At 49.3% G+C, this 26,707-nt stretch overlaps 2 protein-coding genes across 90 annotated transcripts in view; one reads left to right on the top strand and one right to left on the bottom strand.

Annotated features, from left to right (window-relative positions):
* Positions 1–11,138, top strand: part of KANSL1 (KAT8 regulatory NSL complex subunit 1) — a 196,535-nt gene extending 185,397 nt beyond the window's left edge. For 12 of the 44 annotated variants that reach the window (XM_077972233.1, XM_077972205.1, XM_015119937.3 and 9 more), the window contains 8 exons: positions 1,003–1,185; positions 1,671–1,859; positions 2,198–2,346; positions 6,463–6,587; positions 7,588–7,645; positions 7,861–7,973; positions 8,743–8,995; positions 9,343–11,138. In XM_077972233.1, the coding sequence (XP_077828359.1) occupies positions 1,003–1,185; positions 1,671–1,859; positions 2,198–2,346; positions 6,463–6,587; positions 7,588–7,645; positions 7,861–7,973; positions 8,743–8,995; positions 9,343–9,570 (1,298 nt within the window). In that variant the 3' untranslated portion in view covers positions 9,571–11,138. The remainder of the gene's footprint in view (positions 1–1,002; positions 1,186–1,670; positions 1,860–2,197; positions 2,347–6,462; positions 6,588–7,587; positions 7,646–7,860; positions 7,974–8,742; positions 8,996–9,342) is intronic. The other 32 variants (XM_077972234.1, XM_077972209.1, XM_015119941.3 and 29 more) reach the window with 7 other exon arrangements.
* A 1,578-nt stretch (positions 11,139–12,716) lies between these two features.
* Positions 12,717–26,707, bottom strand: part of MAPT (microtubule associated protein tau) — a 132,172-nt gene continuing 118,181 nt past the window's right edge. For 45 of the 46 annotated variants that reach the window (XM_077972274.1, XM_077972237.1, XM_077972242.1 and 42 more), the window contains 3 exons: positions 25,011–25,092; positions 22,689–22,801; positions 12,717–17,080 (listed from right to left, as the gene is read on the bottom strand). In XM_077972274.1, the coding sequence (XP_077828400.1) occupies positions 16,865–17,080; positions 22,689–22,801; positions 25,011–25,092 (411 nt within the window). In that variant the 3' untranslated portion in view covers positions 12,717–16,864. The remainder of the gene's footprint in view (positions 17,081–22,688; positions 22,802–25,010; positions 25,093–26,707) is intronic. The other variant, XM_077972275.1, reaches the window with a different exon arrangement.

Here is a 26,707-nt window from a genome sequence, read left to right as displayed (position 1 = left end):
AGGAATAAACTTAACAAATTGTATTTAAGAATGGTATGTCAAAAATAACTAAACACTGCCAAGAGAAAATCAAGACAAACCTAAATAAATGGAGAGAGAGATGCCACGTCAGTAATAGACTGAAAGATTCAGTGTTGGTGGTGGAACAGATGGAAGTTCTCCCGAAATTGATCTGTAGAGTCAGTGTAATACCACAAGTTTTTTTGTTGTTGTTTTTTGCAAAAGCTTAAAAGGCAAAAACCAGACCACCTACAAGTAAGAAAGAAACCGATTCCGAATCTCTTAAATACAGCACTGGATATTAGAATACATGGAAGAATAGCTTTAAATGTTTGAGAGGAAAATGGTTTAAATCTAGAAATTCCTTTCCTAAAGGAATTACTCAAGGATATATTCTTGGAAAAAATCTAAGAAAATGGAAAGATAAGAAACAGCATAAAAAATTCAGTCCAAAAGATGCTGATTTGTGATATTGAACATTAACTAGTCAGCTGAAAATCCCTGGGAATCTCATGATGGGAATTGGCGGAGCTGCAGAGGAAGGAAGGAGAATGGTATGTAGTTCTTATTTGGAGAGAGGCTGTAGTACTCAGTATAGTGCCTTTTAACGTAGATAATGAATATTGTTGAATAATTGCATCCAGATTAACTCTATATTGATAGAAAAGAAGTAGGCTTAAATATGTTTTTAAATCTCTAGAATAGAAACAGGATGTTTTCAAACAAACAAGGACACAAGAACAAAAACTCCATCAACCAAAACAAAAAGGTGTTTTGTTTTTTTCCCCCTTGGGACTTGAAAGTAAAAAGCAAAAGTGACCTGCTTGCAAATAGAATGAATGACCTTCAGTAATGTTCACATAAACAGATCTTTCGTATGACAGCACTTGCCCTGCCAAGTGTCAGGCCACTGGGCAAATAAAAGGAGGGTGGAGTGTAGGTCTTGAACACTAGAGAGGCCAGGTGTTTGGACTAACCTGTAGCATTTTATGTTTCTTGCAGATGTTCCCACAAGCCTGCATTTCCAGAGCATGCTGAAATCTCAGTGGCAGAACAAGCCTTTTGACAAAATCAAACCTCCCAAAAAGTTATCGCTTAAGCACAGAGCACCCATGCCGGGCAGTCTGCCAGATCCAGCTCGTAAGGACAGGCACAAATTGGTCAGCTCCTTCCTAACAACAGCCAGTAAGTGTCAGGGAGTCAGGAAGTCCCCCAGAGTATCAGTGACTTTTCATTCCTTTTATATTCTCAAATTTGTAGTTTGCATGCATGTTGGGGGTGGGAGAGGCAGTTGACTGACACAAATTCAGCTCACAGTGACTGCTTCTGCTTGTCTTGGATGCTCTCAGATGGACTTCGGGAGCTATTCTAGACACCATGGATCTTGGAGCAAGACCCAAAATGCTCAGTGAACAGCCAGCAATGGCATAGCATTGGGTTCATCTACGGTCAGGTGTCTTCTGTATCCTGGTGACATGTTTCTCTGGTTCTGGGCTCCCTGTGCCTATCCTAGCCATTGTGCAAATTACTAGAAACTTCAGTCCTGAAGGACTGTCCTGCTGCCCTGGGTATACAACATTGGCCTAGAGAGAACTCGAGAGCTTGGAACTCAAATAAGAAAATATTTGAGAGGACATATTTCACAGCTCTTTTTCTGTTCCCCTCTTCAGAGCTGTCCCATCACCAAACCCGGCCTGACAGGACCCACAGGCAGCACTTAGACGATGTGGGGGCCGTGCCCATGGTGGAGCGAGTGACAGCGCCAAAAGCAGAGCGCTTGCTCAACCCACCGCCACCCGTGCATGACCCAAACCACAGCAAAATGAGATTGCGAGACCATTCATCTGAGAGAAGTGAAGGTAGGGCCAGGCCCGTGGCACCTCTACCTGCAACTGCACCTGCTCAGGGCTTTCTGGGGCAGCCTAGGCTTCTCTTAATTGCCCCCAGCTTTGTCCTTCACTTTCTAGGAAGGCAGAGTAGAGGGACGCTACTGCTTCTAAATGCAGGTCACTTCTTAACTGCTACAGCAACCTCTGCCCTGCCGCTACTTCCCACAACTAGTGTGCTTCACCTTTTTATCCTCTAGGCATAGAAAACATTTTTGCCTTTAGTATGTATTGCTGCCATTCCAAGCTTGTGTTAGAAGTAACGCTGGTTAAGATAGCCATGTATTTCTCTTTTCTGTTGACTTCTGCAGTGTTGAAACATCACACAGACATGAGCAGTTCGAGCTACTTGGCAGCCACCCACCATCCTCCACACAGTCCCTTGGTGCGACAGCTCTCCACCTCCTCAGACTCCCCTGCACCCGCCAGCTCTAACTCACAGGTTACAGCCAGCACATCGGTAAGTACCTGTGTGCAGTTGGCCGGACACCCCCTCTGCAGGTCACAGCTCACTCAAGTGGCTCCAGAGGACAGTGTGAGGGTGGGTTGTAAAGCCCAGGGCATTTATAGGAACTCAGCTCATCATGATGTATATATGTATGTCTGTACCATTTTTAAGTCAAAGTCATGGTACTTGACCTTCTGTTGTTTTTCTTGAGTTTTTCATAGTAGAGATGGATTTATACTGAGCCATCCATAGAAAGCTTGATGCAGGGACAAACTCTTAAGGTGATCTGTGACTATTCAAGATCTGTTGGACTAAGTTTCACAGAGGACTCAACAATTCCATGGCCCTAATCCTGTTGGCCCAAGAAGTGAACATGAGAGGAGGGGTAGAGGGGAGATTCCCATGGGCATTGGAAGCAGTGTTTGATTTCCTTGGTTTTACTTTCCGGGTGAGTGGAGGTGAAGTACTGAGAATAAACACTAGGCTTGAGGGTACCAGAAGAGAAGGGAAGGGAGAAGGCAGAGTCCATGCTTTTTAGGTATACAGAGCAGAATTACAGATCCAGAAGGCCCCCATGGCAGGACATTTGGCGTGCACACACCAGATTTTACAATAGCACACTCCATTTGGAAGCAGTTTGCACAGCTATTCCAGAGACATTTCCTTTAATTTCATTCTAATATTCCTCAAGTGTGCCCTCTTTGAACATATATACCTGTAGCTGCTCTGTACCTACTCAAAAGGTCCTTTTTGTATAATAATTATAATGTAATGGTAAATGTAAAACTCTATAACTGTAATGTTTATTGAACACTTAGTACATGCCAGTGATCAGTGATTTACATGTGTTACATGTTACAGTGCCTTTTGAGATGTAGGTTAGTACTGTGGATTTCATTTTGTATGAGTGAAAACTGTGAAGGCAGCTTGTGAGGGTTATAATTATGATTCAAACTCAGGCAGCCTGACTGTAGAGCCAGCTCTTTTAACATTACACTACACAGGCTAAACCTGGGTGAGGGTATTGCAGAGGCAACTTAGGAAGTTCCTTCACAGCCTAGATCAGGAAACTTCCAAGCTCATAAAATGGACTCACTAGGCTCCTGTGATCAGGTAGGAATTCACACTGTTCTCTCTTTGCTGTTAAAAATCAATCTTTTCCAAATGGTCTCTTTGCTCTTCCCCTTTCTTTATCCCCCTCACCCACAAATTTTATCTAAATAGGTGTGTAGTGTCCCTCACATACTCAGTTATCCAGCAGCAAAGAGTTTCAGTATTTATAAAAGAGAGTCTAATTCTGATAGAAAATCTGAAGTCAGAGATTCAGGACTTAGTGAGCACTTCAATATTTCTGTGTCTGGAGAATGTTAAATTAGGCCTGGATCACTTGAAATTTTTACTATTTATTGAGTAAAAATTTTGTGTATAGCCCTATGCTAACCCTTGACGCTCTCAAAGACACTAGATTTCTGTAAATAATCCCAGCACTTGGGGAGGCGGCTGAGGCGGGTGGATCACTTGAGGTCAGGAGTTCAAGACCATCCTGGCCAATAAGGTGAAACCCCATCCCTACTAAAAATACAAAAATTAACTGGGCATGGTGGCATGTGCCTGTAGTTCCAGCTACTGTAGAGGCTGAGGCAGGAGAATCACTTGAACCGGGAAGTGGAGGTTCCAGTGAGCGGAGATCAAGCCATTGCACTCAAGCCTGGGTGTCGCAGTGAGACTCTGTCTCAAAAAAAGAAAATTGGTTCTGGACCTCCCGTAGATAGCAAAATCTATAGTTGCTCACGTCCCTAATATAAAATGGCACAGTATTTGCATATAATGTATGCATATGCTTTAAATCCCATATACTTAAAATCGTCTCCAGATTACTGATAATACCTAATGCAGTGTAAATGTTATATAAATAGTATGCTGTATTGTTTAAGGAATAATGACAAGAAAAATCTGTACCTGTTCAGTACAGACACAATTTTTCCCCCCCAAATATTTTCAATCCACAATTGGTTGAACCCATGGATACAGAGGGCCAGCTGTCCTTGAAATCAGGGAAAGAAGCCAGAGGCCACTGGAGAAAGGTAGGGAGGAGGGGGAGTGTTTGAGTGCTTCCCAAAAGCCAGTAGCTGCATCAGAATCACCTCAGCAGCTTTAAAAAACAAAACAAACCAACCAAACACTTCTAAAGATCTGATTTGTTGCTGGGTGTGATCTTGCATGCTTATAGCTCCAGCTACTCAGGAAGATCTCTTCGGCCCAGGAGATTGAGTCCAGCCTGGGCAATACAGTGAGACCTCATCTCTTAAACAAACAAACAAAAAGATTCTGATTTTATAAAAGAGCAGGGGGAGTCCTAGAACCTTTTTTTTTTTTTTTTTTTTTTTTTTTTTATAAATACTCCTTAATCTTGCTTCTGATATACAACCAAGTTTGGGAATCAGTTTTATTCTCATCACCTGCTCTCTATCTCTGGCTCTAAATAGGAGATACTAGTTAATTTACACCAAATGAGTAGCTGACAGAATTGGGGGTGTGTCTAGGCGGAGGATGACATACAGAGCCAATTGAACCATCCCACAACCTGCTCCACTATCTTTTTCTGGAAGGTTCTAACAACAAGCCCAGGAAGTTTCAGGGAAAGTATATACCTGTTTCTGCCAGCAGTTTCACATTTATTCACATTTATACTGGGAAGGCTCTCTCTCTTGAGGCTTTCTTAAGATGCATTTCTTGTAGTGGGATGTATAATTGCAGCAGAGATCTGGCAGTGGCAGAGGTCTCTGGGTATGAGATCATTAATCCTCAGCTACAGAACTCAGGCAAGATTCCCAAAAGTCTGTTTAACCATTTTGGTTAACCAGATATCCTAAATTTCTGAGGTCACTGACAGTCATCTAATTTGATAGAGAAAGAAATTGAAGTGAAAAGGGCATTGTGGTCATCTGAAATTATAAATGACAGTGACTGAAACTCTGGCCCAGGAAGTGCTGACTTTCAACATTCTCTGAGAATGTCCTAAGATGATAGGATAAATAAATTGCATCTCACCCTCCAGGAACAGAGGATAGAGTGGTTAGTTGTAGGGGACTTCTTCCACCACCAACCCCTTCCCGGTGGGCTGACCACACTTAGTGGTTTAGGTGTAAATGCAGCCTCTTAGGTGTTTTCCAGCTGTTTTGTTGCCATGACAGCGTGTTTGTTATGCCACTGTTTGACTCTGGCCTCTCACAGCTCAGTTGCTTGTTTGTTTCAGGATAGGGTATTAACTATCTGGGCAGCAGCAGATAGTAGACTTTTTCTTCCATCCAAGAGACTTAAGCCATTTAGTTCCCTGGTCTCCCAGCTACTGTAGATGCCTACCTCTGCCTCTGATATTCGATCCTTGGAAGTCTTATTTTTCTTAAGAGTTTGGTCTTCTCAACTTCCTATAGAAGCAAATTTCCTTTCACCAGGAATGTGAAGTATAGTCAGGTTCTCCTCTTCAGTTTCCCTCCATTCATCTCCTTTGATACAGCTAGAAAGCTCTCAGATGTTTCCCCAAGAATCACCAAAAGAGGGGAAATCACATAAAGACTGAGCAGATGGTGGGTGCAGATTTAGCAGAAGAGTTCAGATCTTCGAGAAGGAGGTGCATTCATGACAACCAAGGTTAGATGATCTATTGAGATTGGCCTACCCTTTGGGCATCTTTCAGGATAAGCTTTCAAGCATTGCTTTTTGGGGAGGGGCCACTATGAGTGTCAAGTCATAAATGGGGATAAAGGAGGGCAATGAGGATTGTAAAAGGAGAGGTGGTTAATAGAGGTGTATATGGAGTAGAAACCCCAACAGTTAAGATCCCAGGTACCCACCCCTATGAAATTTACACATGAGCCCTTGAAGGAAGAGGGTGACCAGTGGGACTTATGAATAGGAATAACTCCTCACAACCACCTAGTATTTCTCCGCAAGGTTTTTGCTGTTGAAGACTGACTCCTAGGTGGGAGCAGCTCCTATGGTCACTGCTCAGCTTCAACCCAAGGACCCAGATGCCTGGTTATTGGTGATCCTGCTTTAAGTCTTAGATGAATGATTTGATGTCTGTAAAATTGTACCTCCCTTTTAAACTTAATTTTTATCTTACAGCAGCAGCCAGTTAGGAGGAGAAGGGGAGAGAGCTCATTTGATATTAACAACATTGTCATCCCAATGTCTGTTGCTGCAACAACTCGCGTAGAGAAACTGCAATACAAGGAAATCCTTACTCCCAGGTAGAAGCTCAGAATAGTTGGTCCCTCTCCCCATTCTTCCTGCTATTGCCCTTTTTCCCTGTTCTCTTCTGACCTAGACTTGGGCCCTTGTCTTTGGTTCTGTCTTCTCATTAAGAGAAATTCTTATCTGATAAGAACAAAATTATTTATGTATATAGTTTTCTCTCATTCCATTATAGGAATACACCAAACAAGCCAGCAGTCACAGCCTGGTAGGCCACTCACTCACTGGTCTAGAGACAGGTTTTGTCAACACATACAGTATGTTTTAAAATACTGAATTTGGCCGGGTGCGGGGACTCACGCCTGTAATCCCAGCACTTTGGGAGGCCGAGGCGGGTGGATTACAAGGTCAGGAGATCCAGACCATCCTGGCTAACATGGTGAAATCCCGTCTCTACTAAAAAAAACACAAAAAATTAGCTGGGCATGGTGGTGGGTGCCTATAGTCCCAGCTACTTGGGAAAATGGCGTGAACCTGGGAGGCAGAGCTTGTAGTGAGCAGAGACTGTGGACCACTCTGCTCCACCCTGGGTGACAGAGCGAGACTCCGTCTCAAAAAAAAAAAAAAAAATGCTGAATTTGTTGTCAACATCAAAGCAGGATTTCACATAAAAATTTTTGTTTCCGGCTTTTGTTGCCAAACAGAAGATTAGGCAACCCTGGATGTGCATTTCCAGATGGGAGCAGTCAGCTGGTCCTGAACAGTGGTGGTCCCCTTTAAACAGGTTTCTTTTCTTGAGTTTGTCACAGTCTCTCAGCCTCAGCCCTACCCTAAGCCGCTTCTCTCATTTCTGGCCGTTGCGGGCATTTGAGTAGGTGGCCAATTTCACAGGCCTTGATGGGGTAAGGAGACTGAGCTGTGATAGAGCAGAGTCTACCTGGCAGAGAGCAGTGTCACCCACGGGTGCAGGATTCTCATCCTTGCATGGACACTTTGACCCTGCCCCCGGTTGTAGCCTGCTTGCCGTCTCATGATTGTCTACTCTTGGTTTTGCAGCTGGCGGGAGGTTGATCTTCAGTCTCTGAAGGGGAGTCCTGATGAGGAGAATGAGGAGGTAATGGCCTGGTTCTTCTGTTAGAAGAACACGTGTGTACACATGCGCGCGCGCACACACACACGAGTGCACACACACTAAATGGCCTCAAGACCTGTGGATGTCAAGTGCAAGCTCCTTGTATTCTCTTGTGACCGGGAAGAACCTAGAATGGGGTGGGACTGGTTCTTAACTCCTGGAGAAAAGACGAGATCGATCAAGCTGCTCTATTGCAGATTGAAGACCTATCTGACGCAGCTTTCGCCGCCCTGCATGCCAAATGTGAGGAGATGGAGAGGGCACGGTGGCTGTGGACCACGAGTGTGCCACCCCAGCGGCGGGGCAGCAGGTGATGGGGCAGGCATGGGTCCCTGGGGCCTGTGGAGAGAGGGTGGACAGGGAGTTTGGGCCCTACTTGAGTCTGTGGAATTGCTACTGCCTCTTGGTTGCTCATCATACTCATCTACTGGCAGTGGCAAAGAGCTCAGAAGTTCCTTGGTGTTTGTTGGAACTGGTGGAGATACAAGGAGCCAAGTGCTGGATCCTTGCTGAGGAGTCACTGTTCAATTCTGATGAATTCCCATGATCTGTGGCATTTGGAAGACAGTTGGGGGGTCTTAGTGATTCAACCAGGGGAGCTTGGAAGGCCTCACTACAAGTTAACCTTCCTTTGGACAGTGGCTTTGTGATGTCACTTGAAGAAACTGCCCCCCTTAATGTCCATCACTACCCTGTCTCCATTTATTGTTAACAGTGGCAGAAACCCTTGGGATTCTCAAGTAGAAAGTTTTGCAAACTCTTGTTTTACTTTTTTTTCTTAGACTACAGTTTTCAAAGCCTACACGAATCTCCCTAACTTCCTGAATTCACTAGGCACTTTGCTATGGACTCGCCCGTTGCACTGTTCAGCCGTGCTTTTTTCTTGGGATGGTAGATGTTGTATACCTACCCCTCCAGAGAGTAGTGGAAAGAAATGAGAGTTGCTGGATCCTAAGGAAAATCTGTTGGTCTTTGTTTGCCTCAACTCCTCCAGTCCAGTGGGGATGCTTTTTTCATGCCCTTTACCCCCATAAGTAAACATTTCCCAGGCACTCAGATTTGCATTCCTTGGTGTACAGGTCCTACAGGTCATCAGACGGCCGGACAACCCCTCAGCTGGGCAGTGCCAACCCCTCCACCCCCCAGCCTGCCTCCCCTGATGTCAGCAGTAGCCACTCTTTGTCAGAATACTCTCATGGTCAGTCCCCTAGGAGCCCCATTAGCCCGGAACTGCACTCAGCGCCCCTCACCCCTGTGGCTCGGGACACTCCGCGACACTTAGCCAGTGAGGATACCCGTTGTTCCACGCCAGAGCTGGGTCTGGATGAACAGGTAAGGGACATAGCCCTTGGGTGGGGTTGGCATGGTTGGGGGATGGAACCAGGAAGGGACAGCATCTGCTGAAGAGACCTACATCATAAGCCATCCCCTTCCCTTTTGAAGGGACAAAGGGCCGCACTTAAATTGACCTCCTCAACATTCAGTGGAACTATATTTATCTTTGCTAAATGGTCAGTACGGTTGTCTGGGTACACCCTAGGAGGGGTGTTCCTGGACTGTCCCAGGAACGCTAGATAGACTGGTCCTAGTCTCCGGCCACAAGGTTTGTGGCAGGGCCTTGGAGCAGGAAGCAGGCTGGCTGGGTCTGGGTCCTCACAGAGCAACTTGTCTGCCTACAGTCTGTCCAGCCCTGGGAGCGGCGGACCTTCCCCCTGGCGCACAGTCCCCAGGCGGAGTGTGAGGACCAGCTGGATGCACAGGAGCGAGCAGCCCGCTGCACTCGACGCACCTCAGGCAGCAAGACTGGCCGGGAGACAGAGGCGGCACCCACCTCGCCTCCCACTGTCCCCCTCAAGAGTCGGCATCTGGTGGCAGCAGCCACAGCTCAGCGCCCAACTCACAGATGAGCGGGAGACAAGAATCTAAACAGACTCACTAACTATTGGCATTAAAGCTTCAGAAATCTCTGCGTTTGATATTCAAACATCATATGCCGGAAATTTTCACAGTTTTTAGTGAACTTAAGGAATTTAGATCCTACTTTGGTATTTTTTTCTCTCGTTTTAATTTTTGTTTTTTGTTTCCATGTTTTCTTGTCACACACCTGAGCACTTCCTCCCGTTGGCAAACAGAAGTTCAGGATGAGACCCTGCTGGCCTGGTCCTGGCACATCCTCTGCACTGTTGAATCACTGGACTTACCAATCTTAGATGACCACACCCCCTCCCTCACACCTGTGGGCAGGGCAGAACAGCCTGGCGGGCAGAGGGCTCCAGTTGAGCATGGCCTTCTCGGGCTAGGGTGGAATGGGGCAGGGTGCTCTGGGCTCTTACCCCTTCCCCTCCCATCTGTGGCTGGGCTCAGCTGTGGCCCTCCTGGCTGGGTCCCCCCTTGGTTTTTCGTGCTGGAACATCCCCACCAGAGCCTCTCTGCCGTAACTGCCAGCTGCTCTCACCAAGTGCTCAGCCGGCAGAACAGCTTTCCCTTCTCACCCAGAACTTAGAGACCTATTTTTTGTTTCATCTGCATTTGGTCTTCTCTGTTTTGACTCTTTAACTGCAGTAACCTGGCTGTGGCTGCTCAGGTTCCCTTCATCATGCCCCTTGGTACCCTTCCCTGTCCGTTCTCCAATGCCACATACACACCCACAACCCGTCCTTCCACTCGGAATGTTTTTTTTACCACCTATCCTGATCTCTGAAGGTAGGGTTAGGACTACTTAACCTCTGTTCCCACTCCCCTGCAAACGGGGTTGTGGGAAGTGAGCAGCCATCTCCCTGTGTGATTTTTTTTTTTTTCTCTGATTCGCTTTGCCATGTTTCCTTCACATCCAGATCCCTGTCGGTGTTAGTTCCACTCTTGGTCTTTCACGCTCCCCTTGCCTGTGGAACATTGTCTGGTCCTAGCTGTGGTTCCCATTGTTCCCCCTTCACCCTTCTCTGTTAACCTTGTGCCTGTCTCCTGTATGATCACATCACCAAAAAGGGGGAGGGGGGAGAAGACTTTTTTTTTGGCCATTTTGTAATCGTATAAAAATAGTAGACAACTGCTTAATGGTTGGGGTTTTTTCACAATTTTCAACATTAGTGATTTTTTTTTTCTGTTTGCAAGTTAAAGGGTTTGTCATTGTTTCTTTAAAGAAAAAATACAATAATGCACCATATCCCTATGCATAAAGTGCTTCTTCTATTTATAAGGTTGAAAATTCTGAATAACCCTTTTAGCATTGAAAAAAAAAAAACAAAAACAAAAAATGAAAAAAAAAAAAAACTTGTATTTTGTAAATATTTTCTTTTCCTGCTTTGGAGCTGTGTAATGGCAGCGAAACATGTAGCTGTCTTTGTTCTATAGAAATGCTTTTCTTCAGAGAAGCTGATCTTTGTTAATGTCTTGATTCTGTTCGCAAAGCACAGACTAGTGCTTAAAAAAAAAAGAAGGAAAAATTGAAAAAAATAAAAAAAAAAAAGTTACAGAATGCTGTGTACCAGGCCTTTCTTGACTTACTGAACTGTGTATGTATGGTAGTGTTGGCAGCTTCGGAGCTGGCTGGCTGGTGCCATTCTTTGAGGTACTCTAACTTGCTCTATACCTTGGGAAATCTCCATTCTGTCTTGTGGGAATGCCGCAGGTTCATCTGATGGCCACCAGAGAGACAATGGTGGTGGCTTTTCACTGAGGGTAAGGGCTGCCAGGAGGTGAGGGGATCTGTATTGATCGTCTCCTTTTTCTTTTTGTTGAGTGAAAGCAGTTGATCCACTTTCTCTCTAGTGAAGTCAGCTGTATGATATTTTCTCTCCGTTCTACATTGCTCTTTAAAGGAGATTTTGCTTCTCACCGTTAAATTTTTCTGAGGTTTGGTGGGGGTCAGTGAGATAGATAATTTGCATAGAGCCTGAGTTGGTTCTTGCCTGCTGCCTGAGATTATAGCATCTTTCTTCTGAGGAGGTTACATGCTTTTCTTTTTTTATTTTTTGAGATGGGATCTTGCTCGATGGCCCAGGCTGGAGTGCAGTGGTGCAATCTTGGCTCACTGCAGCGTGGATCTCCTGGGCTCAAGAGATCCTCCCACCTGAGCCTCTCCAGTAACTGGGACTGTAGGCTTGTGCCACCATACCCAGCTAATTTTCCTGGGTTTTTTGTGGAGATAGTGCCTCACTATGTAGCCTAGGCTGCTGGTAGGTGCTTTTCTTTATACAAGATGAGTCAGTGGGTGGGGCTGGTTCTCCCTCTGCTCTCTTCTTTGCATGGCAGTCAAGCTGAAACAGCCAGTGAGGCTGTCTCTTGTGGCTCTGAAAGCCATGCTTTCTGAGATAGCACTTCTCTTTTGTGGGCCTGTTGCTGCTTCTGTAGCTGCAGTTAAAATCTGTTCTACTTAAACATCTGCCTGCAGTGGCAAACACATCAGGAAGATCAAAGAAAAGTAGTATTTTGAAACAATCTAAGGATTCGGTGTCACGACCTCGGCGTAGTTACTAAGGAATAATAATGATGGATTGCTGTTTTGTTTTTGTTTTCCTTTGTGGCATTGCTAGGAGGACGCTATCTGGTATCCCTATCTTGGTTTAGCAGAAATGCTCCTCAATCTATAATAAGGTGCCAAAGGAAAGAAGAAGGCAGCTCTGTAAACCTAGCAGGAATGTAAGCCACTCATTAAGCTGATTGGCTTGGTGAAATTTAGGCCTCTGGACTAAATTTCCAGGGACGAAAGATCCCATATCCTCATCCCCAACCTTCTCAGGTTTGCATACACTGGCACCGGTCTTGCAAACTGAGTGTCGCATCGTGAGGTCAGCCACAAGGCTTTGTATTGCCCTTTGAATTGGACTAGGATGGTTTGCCAGCATCACAATGAGAGTATCCGCTGCAAATGATCAAGTCTGAGAACTCTCACCTTCAGGGCCCCAGAGAGAGCTGTTAATCCTGATGTCCAGCTTTTAATAATGTCATTTCCTGTTCTGGACTAAATTCTCTAAGGGTGAGTGGGAAAGAACTTAAAAAATAGACATTCTATATCACTTTCTTGTCCTTGGAATCCATGAATGGAGACCTTATATTTAATCAGAGTAATAACTTTATTTCCAAATTCACTTTTACGGCAACAGTCAGTGTAAATCATTTGTTAAAACACACAATACACTATATAGACATTCACAGACAGGAAGCTAAGCTAAGATGATTTCATGTCCCTCCCCCCACCCTCACAATTACCGAAGAAATCATGGGACTTGCAAGTGCCAGAAATTGTCCTGCTCAACATGGCAAACTCATGGGGGTAAGTCTATTAGGAGGTGAGACTCTAGGCCAGTGCCCAGGGTAACCCTTTTCAAAGCTGAAGAGAAATCAGAAGTCTTACGAAGCCACAGGTCTGTAGATGGGACACGCTGGTGACCACCTCTGCCCTCGCCCTGACCTCGTGGCTTGACTTGGAGCTCCAACAAAGATGAGGAGGGGGAAGTGAGTGATCTCAGCTGCCAGAAGCACAGGCTGTGTCTGGAGCCAGTGTGAGAGGTGGCACAGAGGTGCCAACGGCTTAAAAGGAAGGATGCCAGGGTCTTAGGGAGGCATGATTGTGGGCTTAGGACCCCTGAAAGAGGGCAGCAGGCCAAAGCAACCAGATGTCCATATTGCTACGCCTGCACCTGGCTGGGGAGGGAATGGGGAACTGGCCAGCTGCCTGGGAAAGGCTGTCAGTGGAAAAGAGAAACCCCAAGGGCCTCTAACCGCGTGACTGCTCCCTCCCTTTAGCAAATGTGGTTGAAATGATGAAAAGGGTTACGAGGCAATTGAAGTGCTGCACCCCAAGATCTCCCTTTACCCATGTTAACTATGTTACACATTCCTCCCCCCTCCCCCCATAGCACAATAAGCAATAGCAAACAGGATACAGTCTCACCATTGAAGTCAATTTAAATGGAACTATTGATAAAGTGAGTCAACAGCTTGAAGGAGCCGGCATACAGTATATCCTATCTAGCCCACCCACGGACACTGGCTCTGCAGGTGGGAGAAGTGAGGGGAGGGGAGGAGTGCCCAGCCCTGGGGGGATTGTCATTTGAGGTCACAAGCCAGCGTGCCTTTGCAATTTATCTGCCAGCACTGATCACCCTAAACCATGATCTTAGGCTGGCCCCAAGAGCCTGCCCCACAAGGGGGAGATCCCAGAGCCTACCGGATAAGGCCCACGGTGCTGAAGAGCAGGGCACAAGAACTTCAGGAAGAGGAACCGAGGTACGTGAAAAATGCAGCCGAAACTGTTGGCAGTAATGAGGGGGGCATGTCTCTAACCACCACCAAATCTCTACCCCACATTTCCTCCTCATTCTCAGATCCCTTCACTTAGAGAATTGCTGGGACTTAGCGAACAGCAGGGAGCTTCCTGGTGGAGAGTTCTGGGCCCAGAAACTTCTTGCAGGGAAAGCTCTAGCTGCACACGAAGTTGCCAGCCCTAGGGGATGCCCTGGATTTCTACTGCCAAGTCCCTCAGGGTTGCCTTTAACTGTACCCAAACCAGAAGCGGCAGAATTGAGCCTGAGGCTGCTGAGTTTCTTTAGGCAGCAATTTTTTGCAAAGGCGGCTTCCCTTTTCTCATGGCAGCAGATGGAGTTTGTGCAAGGTCAGTGGGCTGAGGTGCTCTGGTCAAGGCTTTGGGAACGGTGTCTCCTGACTTATCCTTCCTCAGGCAGGTGGCTCGGGCCTCTGGAGCAGATCCAGGATAGGCAATTCATCCCAATCCCTGCTGTGGTCGCAGGGCCCTTGGTGGGAGGCTGGCTGCCCCTCCAGAGGGCGAGCTTGGTGAGGAACCCAGTCTGCGGGGTGGCTGAGGCTCATGGAGCTTCTGGGAGCTGCAGATCCCCCCAGCTGGCACTGGCTTCCTTCTTCTTGTGATGCAGGAGTTGTAAGCCTCCTTTAGGACTGCTGTGGGACTTCGGGCTGTGACCAGAGAGAACCATCCTCGTGCCGCAAGCCAGACCAGCCACAAGACCTACTCTCTGCCCTGACACAGGGAGCCCCAAGGGGAAGTAGGGAAGGAGATGTCATCGCTTCAGTCCTAATCCTGTGCTTCAGGCCTTCTTCACAGCTGAACGGCCTCCTTAGATGCTAGAATCTGGTCTCTGTTGGGTCCCGGATGCTGAGGAAAGCCTTTCAAACCTTGGGAGGCCCCAGCAGGGCGGCGCCACACAGGCCACACGCGTCCCAGCGTGGGGGTGAGAGACACCTTGTGAGGGTGGGTTAGAAACCTCTTTACAAGCATTTCAAGATACATGCGTCCTTTTTTTTTTTTTTTTTTTTCTTTTCACTATCATAGTCACTCTGGTGAATCCAAGCATAAACAGACAAATCCAACTACAACGCAACAGGGTGCAGATGGGGAGGGCAGGGCAACATCTATGTATATGTTCAGCTGCTCCAGCAGAACAGACAGCATGGCTTCCAGCTGGGACCGGGGAGAAAACCATTTCGAAGGGGGTGTGTTCCCCTTTTTGGGATGTGGAGGGCTGATTCTACACATGTGGAGCTGAGCAGCGGGCTGGGCTGTCTGGGAGGCTGGCAGCCACAAGCTGGGGTGCAAGTGGGGGACAGCGGGACTGTGGGCCTGCCCTGGGTGCCTTGCCCGCCCATCCTGGTGCCGTCACCGACAACCAGGACACCCAGCCTCCTGCTGCGGGCTCAGCACAGGAAGAGGCCAGGCCTTCTCGGGGGGAAAGGGCTCTCTCTATGTCAACAAGGCAGAAACACCGAGGGTCACAGCTGAGCAGTGCCCTGGCTCACATCTGTGATGGGAGGAGGAGGCAGGGAACCGAATCAGGTCGTGAGATTCGTGGTGAGGGACCCAGTTGGATGAGTGGAACTGAGAGTGAGAGGCTGGGGTCCCACTCTTGTGCCTGGACTTTACCTTCCCTTAATTTCACCCTCAGTATGGAGTAGGTGCCTCCCACAGCCAACCAGGGTCCTTACTGAGAAGGGGGGTGGTGAGGCTGGGAATTTGGACATTGTGGCGTGATGAGGGGTATAGGCAGTGACTGGGTTCTCATGGCAGACGACAGCACAGTGGGGCAGACAGGGGTGACTGCAGTGGCCGTGGGAAGGACAGGGGGCTCGGGACCCACCTCCCAGACCCCTGCACACTCCAGAGATGCCGGTGGCCCAGGCTTGGAAACGGGTGGACGTCTCCCAAGAGGCACAAGTCTTTACAAAGAGAACTGGTTAGCCCTAAAGTCCCAGGTCTGCAAAGTGGCCAAAATCATGGCTGCAGTTCCAACCTTCAGAACTCAATAAAACAGGGTTTCTGTGGAGCAGAGGGAAGCCCCTCTGCTCAGGCCCCCTACCCTGCAGGGAGGGAGGAAGAGGCCAGCGCCCTCCGACATCAAGGTCAGTCTTTTCCAAGGAGGTCATCCACGGGGTGCCACCCTCCCGCCAGCTTGCCTTCTCTTCTTACCCGCCGCCCCTTCTCCCACAGGCTGCCCTGCAGAGGGTGGCACATCAACTCGCAGCAGACCCTGGCCACCAAGGACAGGCAGCCGCTCAGTCTGAGACACTGCAGGTGGCGGAGGCCTTGGCCCTCCCAGTGGCGCGGAGGAGGGCATCTCCTCTCCAGCATGTGGCTTCCTCTCCCACTCCCCCTTCTCGTCCTTCCTCTCCCCTCTGCCCAGCCCCTGCCTTGGCCTCCCCCATGGCCTCCCGCCCCACCCCCACCCGTCACACTCACACAAGGTTGACATCGTCTGCCTGTGGCTCCACGAACACACCAAGTTTCAAATCCTTTGTTGCTGCCGCTGCCTCTGTGACACCCCCACGACAGGGCCAGAGGCGGTGGGCACCCCCAGTCTCTTGAAATCCCCCCGAAGCAGCTTTCACAGCCTCTCCTTCTCCCTCTTCTACATGGAGGGGGAAAAAAAAAGAATCAAAAGGAATTGCCCGAGGAAATGTTGGGTGTGGCCATGTTTTTGAATGTTTTTTAAAAAATATTTTATTATTAGCCCACCGATCAATTTGGAAAGATGCAATTTGCTCTTATTCCCATCACTGATTTTGAAGTCCCGAGCCAAAGCCGAGCGATAAAAGCCGGTTAAGTGATGAACCGATTAACCGAACTGCGAGGAGCAGCTGGGGGCAGAGGGCGGGGCCGGGTCATTATTCTTTTTTTTTCCACACTCTCACTCTCTCTTCTCTCCACGATTATTGACCGCCCCGGGGGCCTGATCACAAACCCTGCTTGGCCAGGGAGGCAGACACCTCGTCGGCTAGCGTGGCGAGCTGGGGCGAGTCTACCATGTCGATGCTGCCGGTGGAGGAGACATTGCTGAGGTGCCGTGGAGACGTGTCCCCAGACACCACCGGCGACTTGTACACGATTTCCGCCCCGTGGTCTGTCTTGGCTTTGGCGTTCTCGCGGAAGGTCAGCTTGTGGGTTTCAATCTGCAAGGAGAAGAGGAAGGGAGGGAGGGTGAGATGAAGTGCCAGAGAAAGAGAGACCAGCCCTGCCAACTGCCCTGCCAGGCCTGGCCCACAGTGCCAGGGACTGTTGTTTATTTGTTTTTGAGACAGGGTCTTGCTCTATCACCCAGGCTAGAGTGAGGTGGTGCAATCTCACCTCACTGCAGCCTCAACCTCCCAGGCTCAGGTGATTCTCCCACCTCAGCCTCCCGGGTAGCTGGGATTACAGGTGCATTCCACCACACCTGGCTAGTTTTTTGTATTTTTAATAGAAACGGGGTTTCACTATGTTGCCCAGGCTGGTCTCGAACTCTTGGGCGGAAGCAATCTGCCCGCCTCGGCCTCTCAGAGTGCTGCCATTACAGGCGTGAGCCACTGTGCCTGGCCAGAAGCTGTTGTTTTTATTGTCTTCCAATTCGTAATCCCTGTGCCCACTCCTCCCCTGACCTGCCTCCCAGGCACCCAGGTACCCTCCCCAGAGACAGTGATCATTTTAAGTTTCTTGTGTATCCTGCAGAGATATTCCACACATAAACAAACACATGTGTGAGTGTATATGTACACAGGCTGCTTAGTATTCCGTCACCACGGATGTATCCAAAGGCGTCTACTCCTCTGTGAATGGATGCCTAGGCTGCTCCCGCCTTTAGTGATTACAGGCAATGGTGTGTATGAACAACCTCAGATAAATAACCCTGAATGAACATCATGTCACATACCTGTAAGTGTGTCCTAGAAGTGGAGCTCTTAGGTCAAAAGGCATGCGCATTTTATTTTGATAGATATTGCCAGATTGCAAAGGAAAATGTGGAAGGAGAAGCTGGAGAAGATCAAGGATGTCTCCCACAGCCACTGATGCCCAGACATGAGCCACACACATTCCTCCTGTTTGCCAGTGACTGATGAGTTTGGAGGGGCAGCAACTGTGGGCAGCACTGGCAGGTGGGCCACAAAACATGACATGACAAAGGCCTTTTTATGTGTGGGTGGGTGGATGGGTGATTTAGGATGGAGTCTGTCTAGCGACTTATCTATCCATCTATTATACATCCATCTATCTATCTATCTATCTATCTATCTATCTATCTATCTACCTATCTATCTATCATCTACCTATCTATCTACTTGCCCAGGCTGGCCTCAAATTCCTGGGCTCAAGCAATCTTCCCACCTGAACCTCCCGGGCAGCTGGGACTACAGGCTCATGCCACCGTGCCTGGCTGAAGCCCTTTTGAAAGTAGAGAAACAGGCCGGGCGCGGTGGCTCAAGCCTGTAATCCCAGCACTTTGGGAGGCCGAGATGGGCGGATCACGAGGTCAGGAGATCAAGACCATCCTGGCTAACACGGTGAAACCCCGTCTCTACTAAAAAAAAATACAAAAAACTAGCCGGGCGAGGTGGCGGGCGCCTGTAGTCCCAGCTACTCGGGAGGCTGAGGCAGGAGAATGGCGTGAACCCGGGAGGCGGAGCTTGCAGTGAGCTGAGATCCAGCCACTGCACTCCAGCCTGGGTGGCAGAGCGAGACTCCGTCTCAAAAAAAAAAAAAAGAAAAAAAAAGAAAGTAGAGAAACACATGACCTAGCCAGGAGCCCCGAAGGATACCAGGAAACGCGGACGCAGAAGGCGCTCACTGGAGAAGTGAGCAGCGCACAGGAATTCCTGATGACCCTGAAGCGGCCGACAGGGTTATCCTCAGCCCTTGTTGGGTCCTAGGCTCTTTGAGCATCTGGTAAAGCCAAAAATATGTGTGCACATGTCCACCCACGCTCACACCCACACAGCCATTTTCCATATAATTTTAGGAGTCCATGGATCCAGGCTGAAGGGCCCCTATTGCAGCAGGCTTGAATGGGCATAGAGAAAACCATGCTCCCGTTTAAGCTAGATGCATATTTTGTTCATTTGCAGTCACTACTTTGAAAAACAGATTGTTCTCTATTAGTGTATTTTCTTTTTCTTTTTCTTTTTTTTTTTTTTTTAGACAAAGTTTCACTCTTGTCACCCAGGCTGGAGTGCAGTGGCGCAATCTCAGCTCACTGCAACCTCCACCTCCCGGGATCAAGCAATTCTGCCTCGGCCTCCCGAGCAGCTGGGACTACAGGTGTGTGCCACCACACCCAGCTAATTTTTGTATTTTTTGTAGAGACGGGGTTCTGCTGCATTGGCCGGGCTGGTGTCGAACTCCTGATTTCAGGTGATCTGCCTGCCTTGGCCTCCCAAAGTGCTGGGGTTACAGGCGTGAGCCACCATGCCTGGCCTGTTACTGTATTTTCTTGAAAGACCATTTAATACAAGCTTTGATAAAAATATTTATGTTAATGTTTTTTGAAGTGTTTTTTAAGAGAAAGTTGACATTCCTGGGAATGTCCAAAAATCCCCAAACTGAAAGGAACCCAGGAGGCTGGTGGTGTGCCCCACTGCTTGTTAGCAATTTTTCTCAACACACGGAAAACGGGACTAACGCTGCGGGGATCCCTGGGACCAGGATGATGTTTTCTGAGTAGGGGCAGGGCCCTGCCCACCTTCCTGAGCCATCACATGGACAAGTTGGAAACAGAAGGAGCCAAGAAGCTGAGACTCAGCATGGCTCTAACTCAGGTTCTTAGAGGACTGCAACGCACCAGGAACCTTCCAGAACATTGTTTTTTTTGGGGGGGGGGGGTCTCACAACCACCCTGGGACGTAGGTACAGCATTTCCATTTCATCTTGCTGAAGGAGAAACTGAGGCTGAGAGGATTTGCGGATCTTGACTCTCCGAGCAGAGTCAAGCCCAGAGCTCTTCCTAACACAGAGAAGCTTCCAGAGACTGCAGCGGGCCTCCCTTCACCCAGGAAATCGCCAATGCCCATGCCCCTATCCCGACCCACTCAGTCAGACTGTGGGGACGGGGCCAGGCCCAGGTATCTTTAAAGCGCCCCAAGGCTGGGAGGCCCTGCCTTAGACCAGGGGCGGCCTGGGTGGTGGAAACAGCAGAGAAGCTGACTGCTTCCTCAGATAACTGGGCCCGGCCCCCACATCCCTTGAGGCGGGCAGCCTCCTGGTCCCCCGCTGTTTTCTCACTTTGGATAGTGACCCAGGCACTGAAAAGTATCCCTGTGTCCTGCATGGCACAACCTGAGAGCTCTCGGCCAGCTACTATGGACCAGTGCCCTCGCCAGCCTCAGGGCCTGTCTGGAGGTGAGGTCTGCCCCAGGCCACAGTTTACAGCATCTGCGGCAAACACTTCTCACAAAACTACATGGTTAGACATTTATCACAAACACAAGATGAGGGTGCCCATCTGTTCAGAACCAGATGCAGTGGCAAGAGGGGAGGGCGGAGACTGACCAGGGCAGGGGTCTCTCAGCTGCCACCTGAGTGGCCTGGTGGAGAGACAGCCTGGTTGCCACTTCCACCCGACTGGGCCACCTCGAGAAGCAAACTTCCTCACGCCGAGCTGGGTCTCAGATCCCACACCCTTTCTGGGACACCCCGATACGGTTTGGCTGTGACCCCACCCAAATCTCATCTTGAATTATAGTTCCCACAATTCCTACACGTTGTGGGAGGGACCCGATGGGAGAGGATTGAATCGTAGGGGCGGGTTTTCCCTGCCCCTATGTTCTCATGATAGTGCTGTTCTCATGATAGTAAGTCTCCCGAGATCTGATGGCTTTATAAAGGGGAGTTCCCCTGCACAAGCTCTCTTCTCTTGTCTGCCACCATGTGAAACAAGCCTTTCACCTTCCGCCATGATTGTGAGGCCTCCCCAGCCACGTGGAACTGTAACTCCATCAGACCTCTTTCTTTTGTAAATTGCCCAGTATCCGATAGGTCTTCATCGGCAGCATGAAAACAGACTAATACAATCCTTTTCCCTCTACCACGCCCCAGTCAGCTCCTGGGAGACCCTGAAGGTTGGAAAGTGAGCCACTCCCAGAACTTCAGGCTGGGTGTGGGCAGGAAACCCCAGAGGGTGCTTGGCTGCGCTTCTGCAGAAGAGAAGCAGCAGCTACCAGACCGCATCCTGTGCCAGCCCTAGACAGATCTCGCTTAGCGCCACACACACCCTCACTGCACAGACACCCACAGCAAGACCTGGAGACTAGAAACTGCTGGGGACACCAAGGCCCCAGGAGCCTCGTGTGGACACTTCCACAACAGGCAGGCAGAGGCTTTCCTGAAATCAGGATTTCAGCATCATTGTTTTGCTCTAAGTGCCTAGTAACCCATTTAGAAAATTAGATTATGTTCCCATGTGTTCTTGGTGCGCCACAGGTGACTGGGGATGTCCACTTCCTTTTTTAGTTGTCTGCAAACATCAGGGCCTAGGACAGTGGTTCTCATTTTTTTTTTTTTTTTTTTTGAGATGGAGTCTCACTCTGTTCCCCAGACTGGAGTGCAGTGGCATGATCTTGGCTCACTACAACCTCTGCCACCTGGGTTAAAGCGATTCTCATGCCTCAGCCTCCCAAGTAGCTGGGATTACAGGCATGCACCACCACACCCAGCTAACTTTTGTATTTTTAGTAGAGATCATCTCTACTAAACCATCTGCCCACCTTGGCCTCCCAAGGTGCTGGGATTACAGGCATGAGCCACCGCACCCAGCTAGTTCTCACTTTTGACTGCACTAAAGAATCACCTGGGAGCTTTAAAAACTGCAGCCACTTAGGCCAAGCACTGTGGCTCACACCTGTAATCCCAGCACCTTGGGAGGCTGAGGTGGGCATATTGCTTGACCTCAGGAGTTCAAGACCAGCCTGGGCAACATGGCAAAACCTCGTCTCCACAGGAAATACAAAATATTTAGCCGGGCATAGTGGCAGGTACCTGTAGTTCCAGCTACTTGGGAGGCTGAGGTGGGAGGATCACCTGACCCAGGGAGGTAGAGGCTGCAGTGAGCTGAGATCATGCTAATGCACTCCAGCCTGGATGACAGAGGGAGAATGATACGGGCTGGCTGTGTCCCCACCCAAATCTCATCTTGAATTGTAGTTCCCATAATTCCATGTATCATGGGAGGGACCCAGTGGGAGGTAACTGAATCATGGGGGCGGGTCTTTCCCATGCCGTTCTCATGATAGTGAATAAGTCTCATGAGGTCTGATGGTTTTATAAATGGGAGTTGCCCTGCACACGCTCTCTTGCCTGCTGCCATGTAAGACATGCCTTTGCTTCTCCTTTGCTTTCCACCATGATTTTGAGGCCTCCCCAGCCATGTGGAACTGTGAGTCCATTAAACCTCTTTCCTTTATAAATTACGCAGTCTTGGGTATGTCTTTATTAGCAGTGTGAGAACAGACTAATACAAAGACCCTGCCTCAAATACTTAAAAATAAATAAAAACAAAAACTCCAGCAACTGAGTTGCACCTAAGACCGATCAGTCAGCCTCTCCAGTTGGAGCCCAGCTGTGAAATGTGCTAAAGCTCCTGGTGAAGGTGATTGAGACAGGCAGTCGAGACCCACTGGATGCTGCTGAGGGCCCACATCCAGCCAGTCAACACAGAAGCCTCTGTTTTCCTCCTCTGGGAACTGGACCAGTCTTTGTCCACTTGACTTGATTAATGCCCATACCCAAGTGCAGCATCCAACCCGCCCCCTTTACCTTTTTATTTCCTCCGCCAGGGACATGGGTGATATTGTCCAGGGACCCGATCTTCGACTGCACTCTGTCCTTGAAGTCCAGCTTCTCAGATTTTACTTCCACCTGGCCACCTCCTAGAACACAACACACACAAGAGCATCTTGCCATCATCTTCCGCAGTTCCGTGGACTTAGCACACATTACATGAGGTCTGTGGTCTACAGGGCAAAGTGCCAGGGGCTGCTGGGGCACAGCAAAAATTAGATCGGGAGCCACTGCTCTGCAGGGAAGAAGACAGTGACGGGACTTCCAGGTTTGCAGCAGGACTTGAACCAGGGCCAAGCAAGAGGTTTCAAGGAGAGACCAGCCTTTAGAAGTAGGTAAGACTTTCCTTTAGAATGCTGTTTGGATACAAGTAAGTCCTTGAAAAGTGCTTGAAAATAGTTTGCTTCATCTATCTAATCAAAGTATGCATCAATATTTACACAGTAAACTCTTCCTCTTGAGATACTGCAAAGGTAAGTGACAGCTCAACCCAGGAGAAATTATTCTAAATTATACATTGGTTGGCTTCCAGTAAGTCAAGTATTTTTTTATTTTATTTTTTCTTTGAGATGGAGTCTCACTCTGTCACCCAGGCTGGAGTGCAGTGGCGCGATCTCAGCTCACTGCAGCTCTGCCTCCCGGGTTCACGCCATTCTCCTGCCTCAGCCTCCCAAGTAGCTGGGACTACAGGCGCCCGCCACCACGCCCGGCTAGTTTTTTGTATTTTTAGTAGAGATGGGGTTTCACCGTGTTAGCCAGGATAGTCTCGATTTCCTGACCTCATGATCCGCCCACCTCAGCCTCCCAAAGTGCTGGAATTATAGGCGTGAGCCACCGCGGCCAGCCCAGAGCATCATTTTCTGTTTAAACAAAGTCACAGAGGGGACACGGCAGTGACCCAGGGTTCCTGTGCTGTAGCTGCTGCCGATAGTGAAGTGTCTCCATGTTGGCTGGGGACCAAGCTCACACATCCATATAGCTGCACCTCAAGCCTGAGAAGACCTGTGGACAGCTTGCTGGGAGAATCCCGGGTTAGGGCTTAAGGCCAGCATCTTGCCTCCCTCTTCACCTTGAAAAATTTTTTTTTTAAAAATGTTTATGGGTACATAGTAGGTATATATATTTATGGGGTTCATGAGATGTTTTGATGTAGAAACACAATGTGTAATAATCACATCATGGAAAATGGGGTATCCATCCCCGCAAACATTTGTCCTTTGTGTTACAAACAATCCATTTATATTCTTTTAGTTATTTTTATTTTTGAGACAGAGTTTCGCTCTGTCACCCAGGCTGGAGTGTAGTGGCAAGATCTTGGCTCACTGCAACCTCTGCCTCCAGGTTCAAGTGATTCTCCTGCCTCAGCCTCTCGAGTAGCTGGGATTACAGGTGCCCGCCACCACGCCCAGCTAATTTTTGTATTTTTAGTAGAGATGGGGTTTCACCATGTTGGCCAGGCTGGTCTCAAATGCCCACCTCGGCCTCCCAAAGTGCTGGGAGTACAGACGTAAGCCAGTGCATCTGGCTATCTTTTAGTTATTTTTAAATGTACAATTAAATTATTATTGACTATAGTCACCCTGTTGCACTATCAAATACTAGGTCTTATTCTATTTTTTTTTTGTACCCATTAACCATCCCCCCACCATCCCCTCACTACCCTTCCCAGCCTCTGATAATCATCCTTCTATTATCTATCTCCTGGATCCCACAAATAAGCGAGAACATGTGTGTGTGTGTTTTTTTTTTTTTTTGAGACAGAGTCTCGCTCTGTCACCCAGGCTGGAGTGCAGTGGCGCCATCTCGGCTCACTGCAAGCTCCGCCTCCTGGGTTCATGCCATTTTCCTGCCTCAGCCTTCTGAGTAGCTGGGACTACAGGTGCCCGCCACCATGCCCGGCTAATTTTTTGTAATTTTAGTAGAGATGGGGTTTCACCGTGTTAGCCAGGATGGTCTCAATCTCCTGACCTCGTGATCCGCCTGCCTTGGCCTCCCAAAGTGCTGGGATTACAGGCGTGAGCCACCGCGCCCAGCCAAGAACATATGCTTTCTTTCTGTGCTTGCCTTATTTGACTTCACTCCCGCCTTACCTTGTCTTGGCCAGCATGGCCTGGGCAGGAGCGAGCTGGAGCCACCATGCCTCCTGGGCTCCCGCAAGTTCCACACTCAACTCTCCTTGATGGTCTACCCAGCAAATCCTTTCCAGCCCCTTTCGAAGTCTGGGGCAGTTCCAGCCTCGCCAGGACTCCTCCACCCCGTGCACCTTCCCATCCCAACCCTCGCCTTCCACAGGGCTACCTGGTTTATGATGGATGTTGCCTAATGAGCCACACTTGGAGGTCACCTTGCTCAGGTCAACTGGTTTGTAGACTATTTGCACCTGGAGATGAGAGAGGAGCGAGAAGAGGAGAGGCAGAGAGAGAAGAAGACAGAGAGACAAAGAGGATAAAATGGGATTATTTTATTAAGGGTGTAATGCAATGAGAAGCAGCTGTGTAAGCCCAGGCCCTGATTGGACAGTGGTTCCCAGCTGCCATGAGGAGCGCACCCTATTCAGGGTGGAAAAATGTGTTGTCGAAATTCTGCCAACCCTGCCCCAGGGCAGCTGGGGACTGTGGGATTGGAGTGTCTTCAATCCCTGCAGAACAAAAGAGCCTCTGGGAAAAACAGGGACCCGTTGTCATTGTGCAAGGCCCAGACATTTGCTCAGCAAAGGCTTAAGGGTAAAAAAGTCACTCCTTTGCCTAACATGAAATCGACAGATCACAATCAGACATGAAGAAAAAAGTGATCAATATGATGAGTATGCACAGCATCTGAAAAATCTTGCTGGAAAGGCCGGAGTGCGCTATCTGCTGGGCCTCAAAGAGGGGAGGCGCTGTGAGGGTTGATGGGTGGGCTTTATTCCAGGAAAAGCTTCCACGGACAGCACTAGAGCAAAGACGGTCAGTAAGCAGGACCCAGCGGAGTTCAGCAGCTCGGACGTGAGAGCCAGCGGGCACCTGCGCACTCAGGGTCCTGGGCATTCCTGTCTTTAGCAACAGGAGCAAAGCATCATCAACAGGGTGGGTAGGCGGCACAGCAGAAACCAACAGATTGAATGTCTCAGCAAGCTCGAACGGACACAGACACACATGGGGAGGCCTGTGGGATCCAGGGCACCGCTCCCTCGGGGAATGACAGTCCGGACTGCCAGCTGATCTCAGTCCGAGAGCCAGCTCCCCTGGGGGGGCACCCTGTGGGGACTCCGAGTGGCAGACAGACAGGTCCCCTGGAGGCCGGCATCTGTGAAACCGTGGCTGTGTGCGGCCTGGGGGCGGGTCATGACTGACATTCTGGAGTCCCCAGGGCCTCCGGCAGTGGCCTTGTGTGGGTCACCTGAGGGTGCAAGGGGGCAGCCACCTCCCACCTATCAGTCAGCTCCCCAGGAAGCCCTGCCCTGGAGCTGCCTGGGAGACAGCTGGCTTCATGGCTGAAGATGGTTTATCAAGGCCACCAAAAACCAAGGTGCAGTGGGGGCAGCAGTTCCCGCTTCTACTTAGGTCTACACTGGAACCATCCCAAATTATTTTAACGTCAGCTGGCGTGTGCTCTTTATGGATGGGGAGTTAACTGGGGCAGAGATGGCTGAGGCCAATGTGTGTCAGGGCGGACATGATCTGCGGCAAGGACGTGGGGGCAGGGAGGACGGACGGTGTGCGGCCTGGGTTGGAGAGAGCTGTGCTCTGAGGCCGGCGCCAAGGGGGTGGACCAGGGCTGAGGGAGGTGGAAGGACGTGCTGGTATGACCAGGGCCTCCTTCCCTCTTCCCTCTGGCCTTGGTGAGGAAACTCGTGAGAGGGGGAGGGGGGCTGGGACAGGGACCAGGGAACGGCCAGATAGGAGAGGAGTGGGTGGCAGTGGGAGCCAGGGCGGTGGTCAAGATACCTGGAGGCCAGGGAGGGGGACGGCAGGTCCTGCAGAACTTCCAGGGCCCAGCCAGGAGGAAGAAGGGTC

The sequence above is a fragment of the Macaca mulatta genome, chromosome 16, assembly GCF_049350105.2.
Source record: "Macaca mulatta isolate MMU2019108-1 chromosome 16, T2T-MMU8v2.0, whole genome shotgun sequence".
NCBI lineage: Eukaryota > Metazoa > Chordata > Mammalia > Primates > Cercopithecidae > Macaca > Macaca mulatta.
Note: the sequence above shows the minus strand (reverse complement) of the source record. Positions and strands in the feature narration are given on the sequence as shown.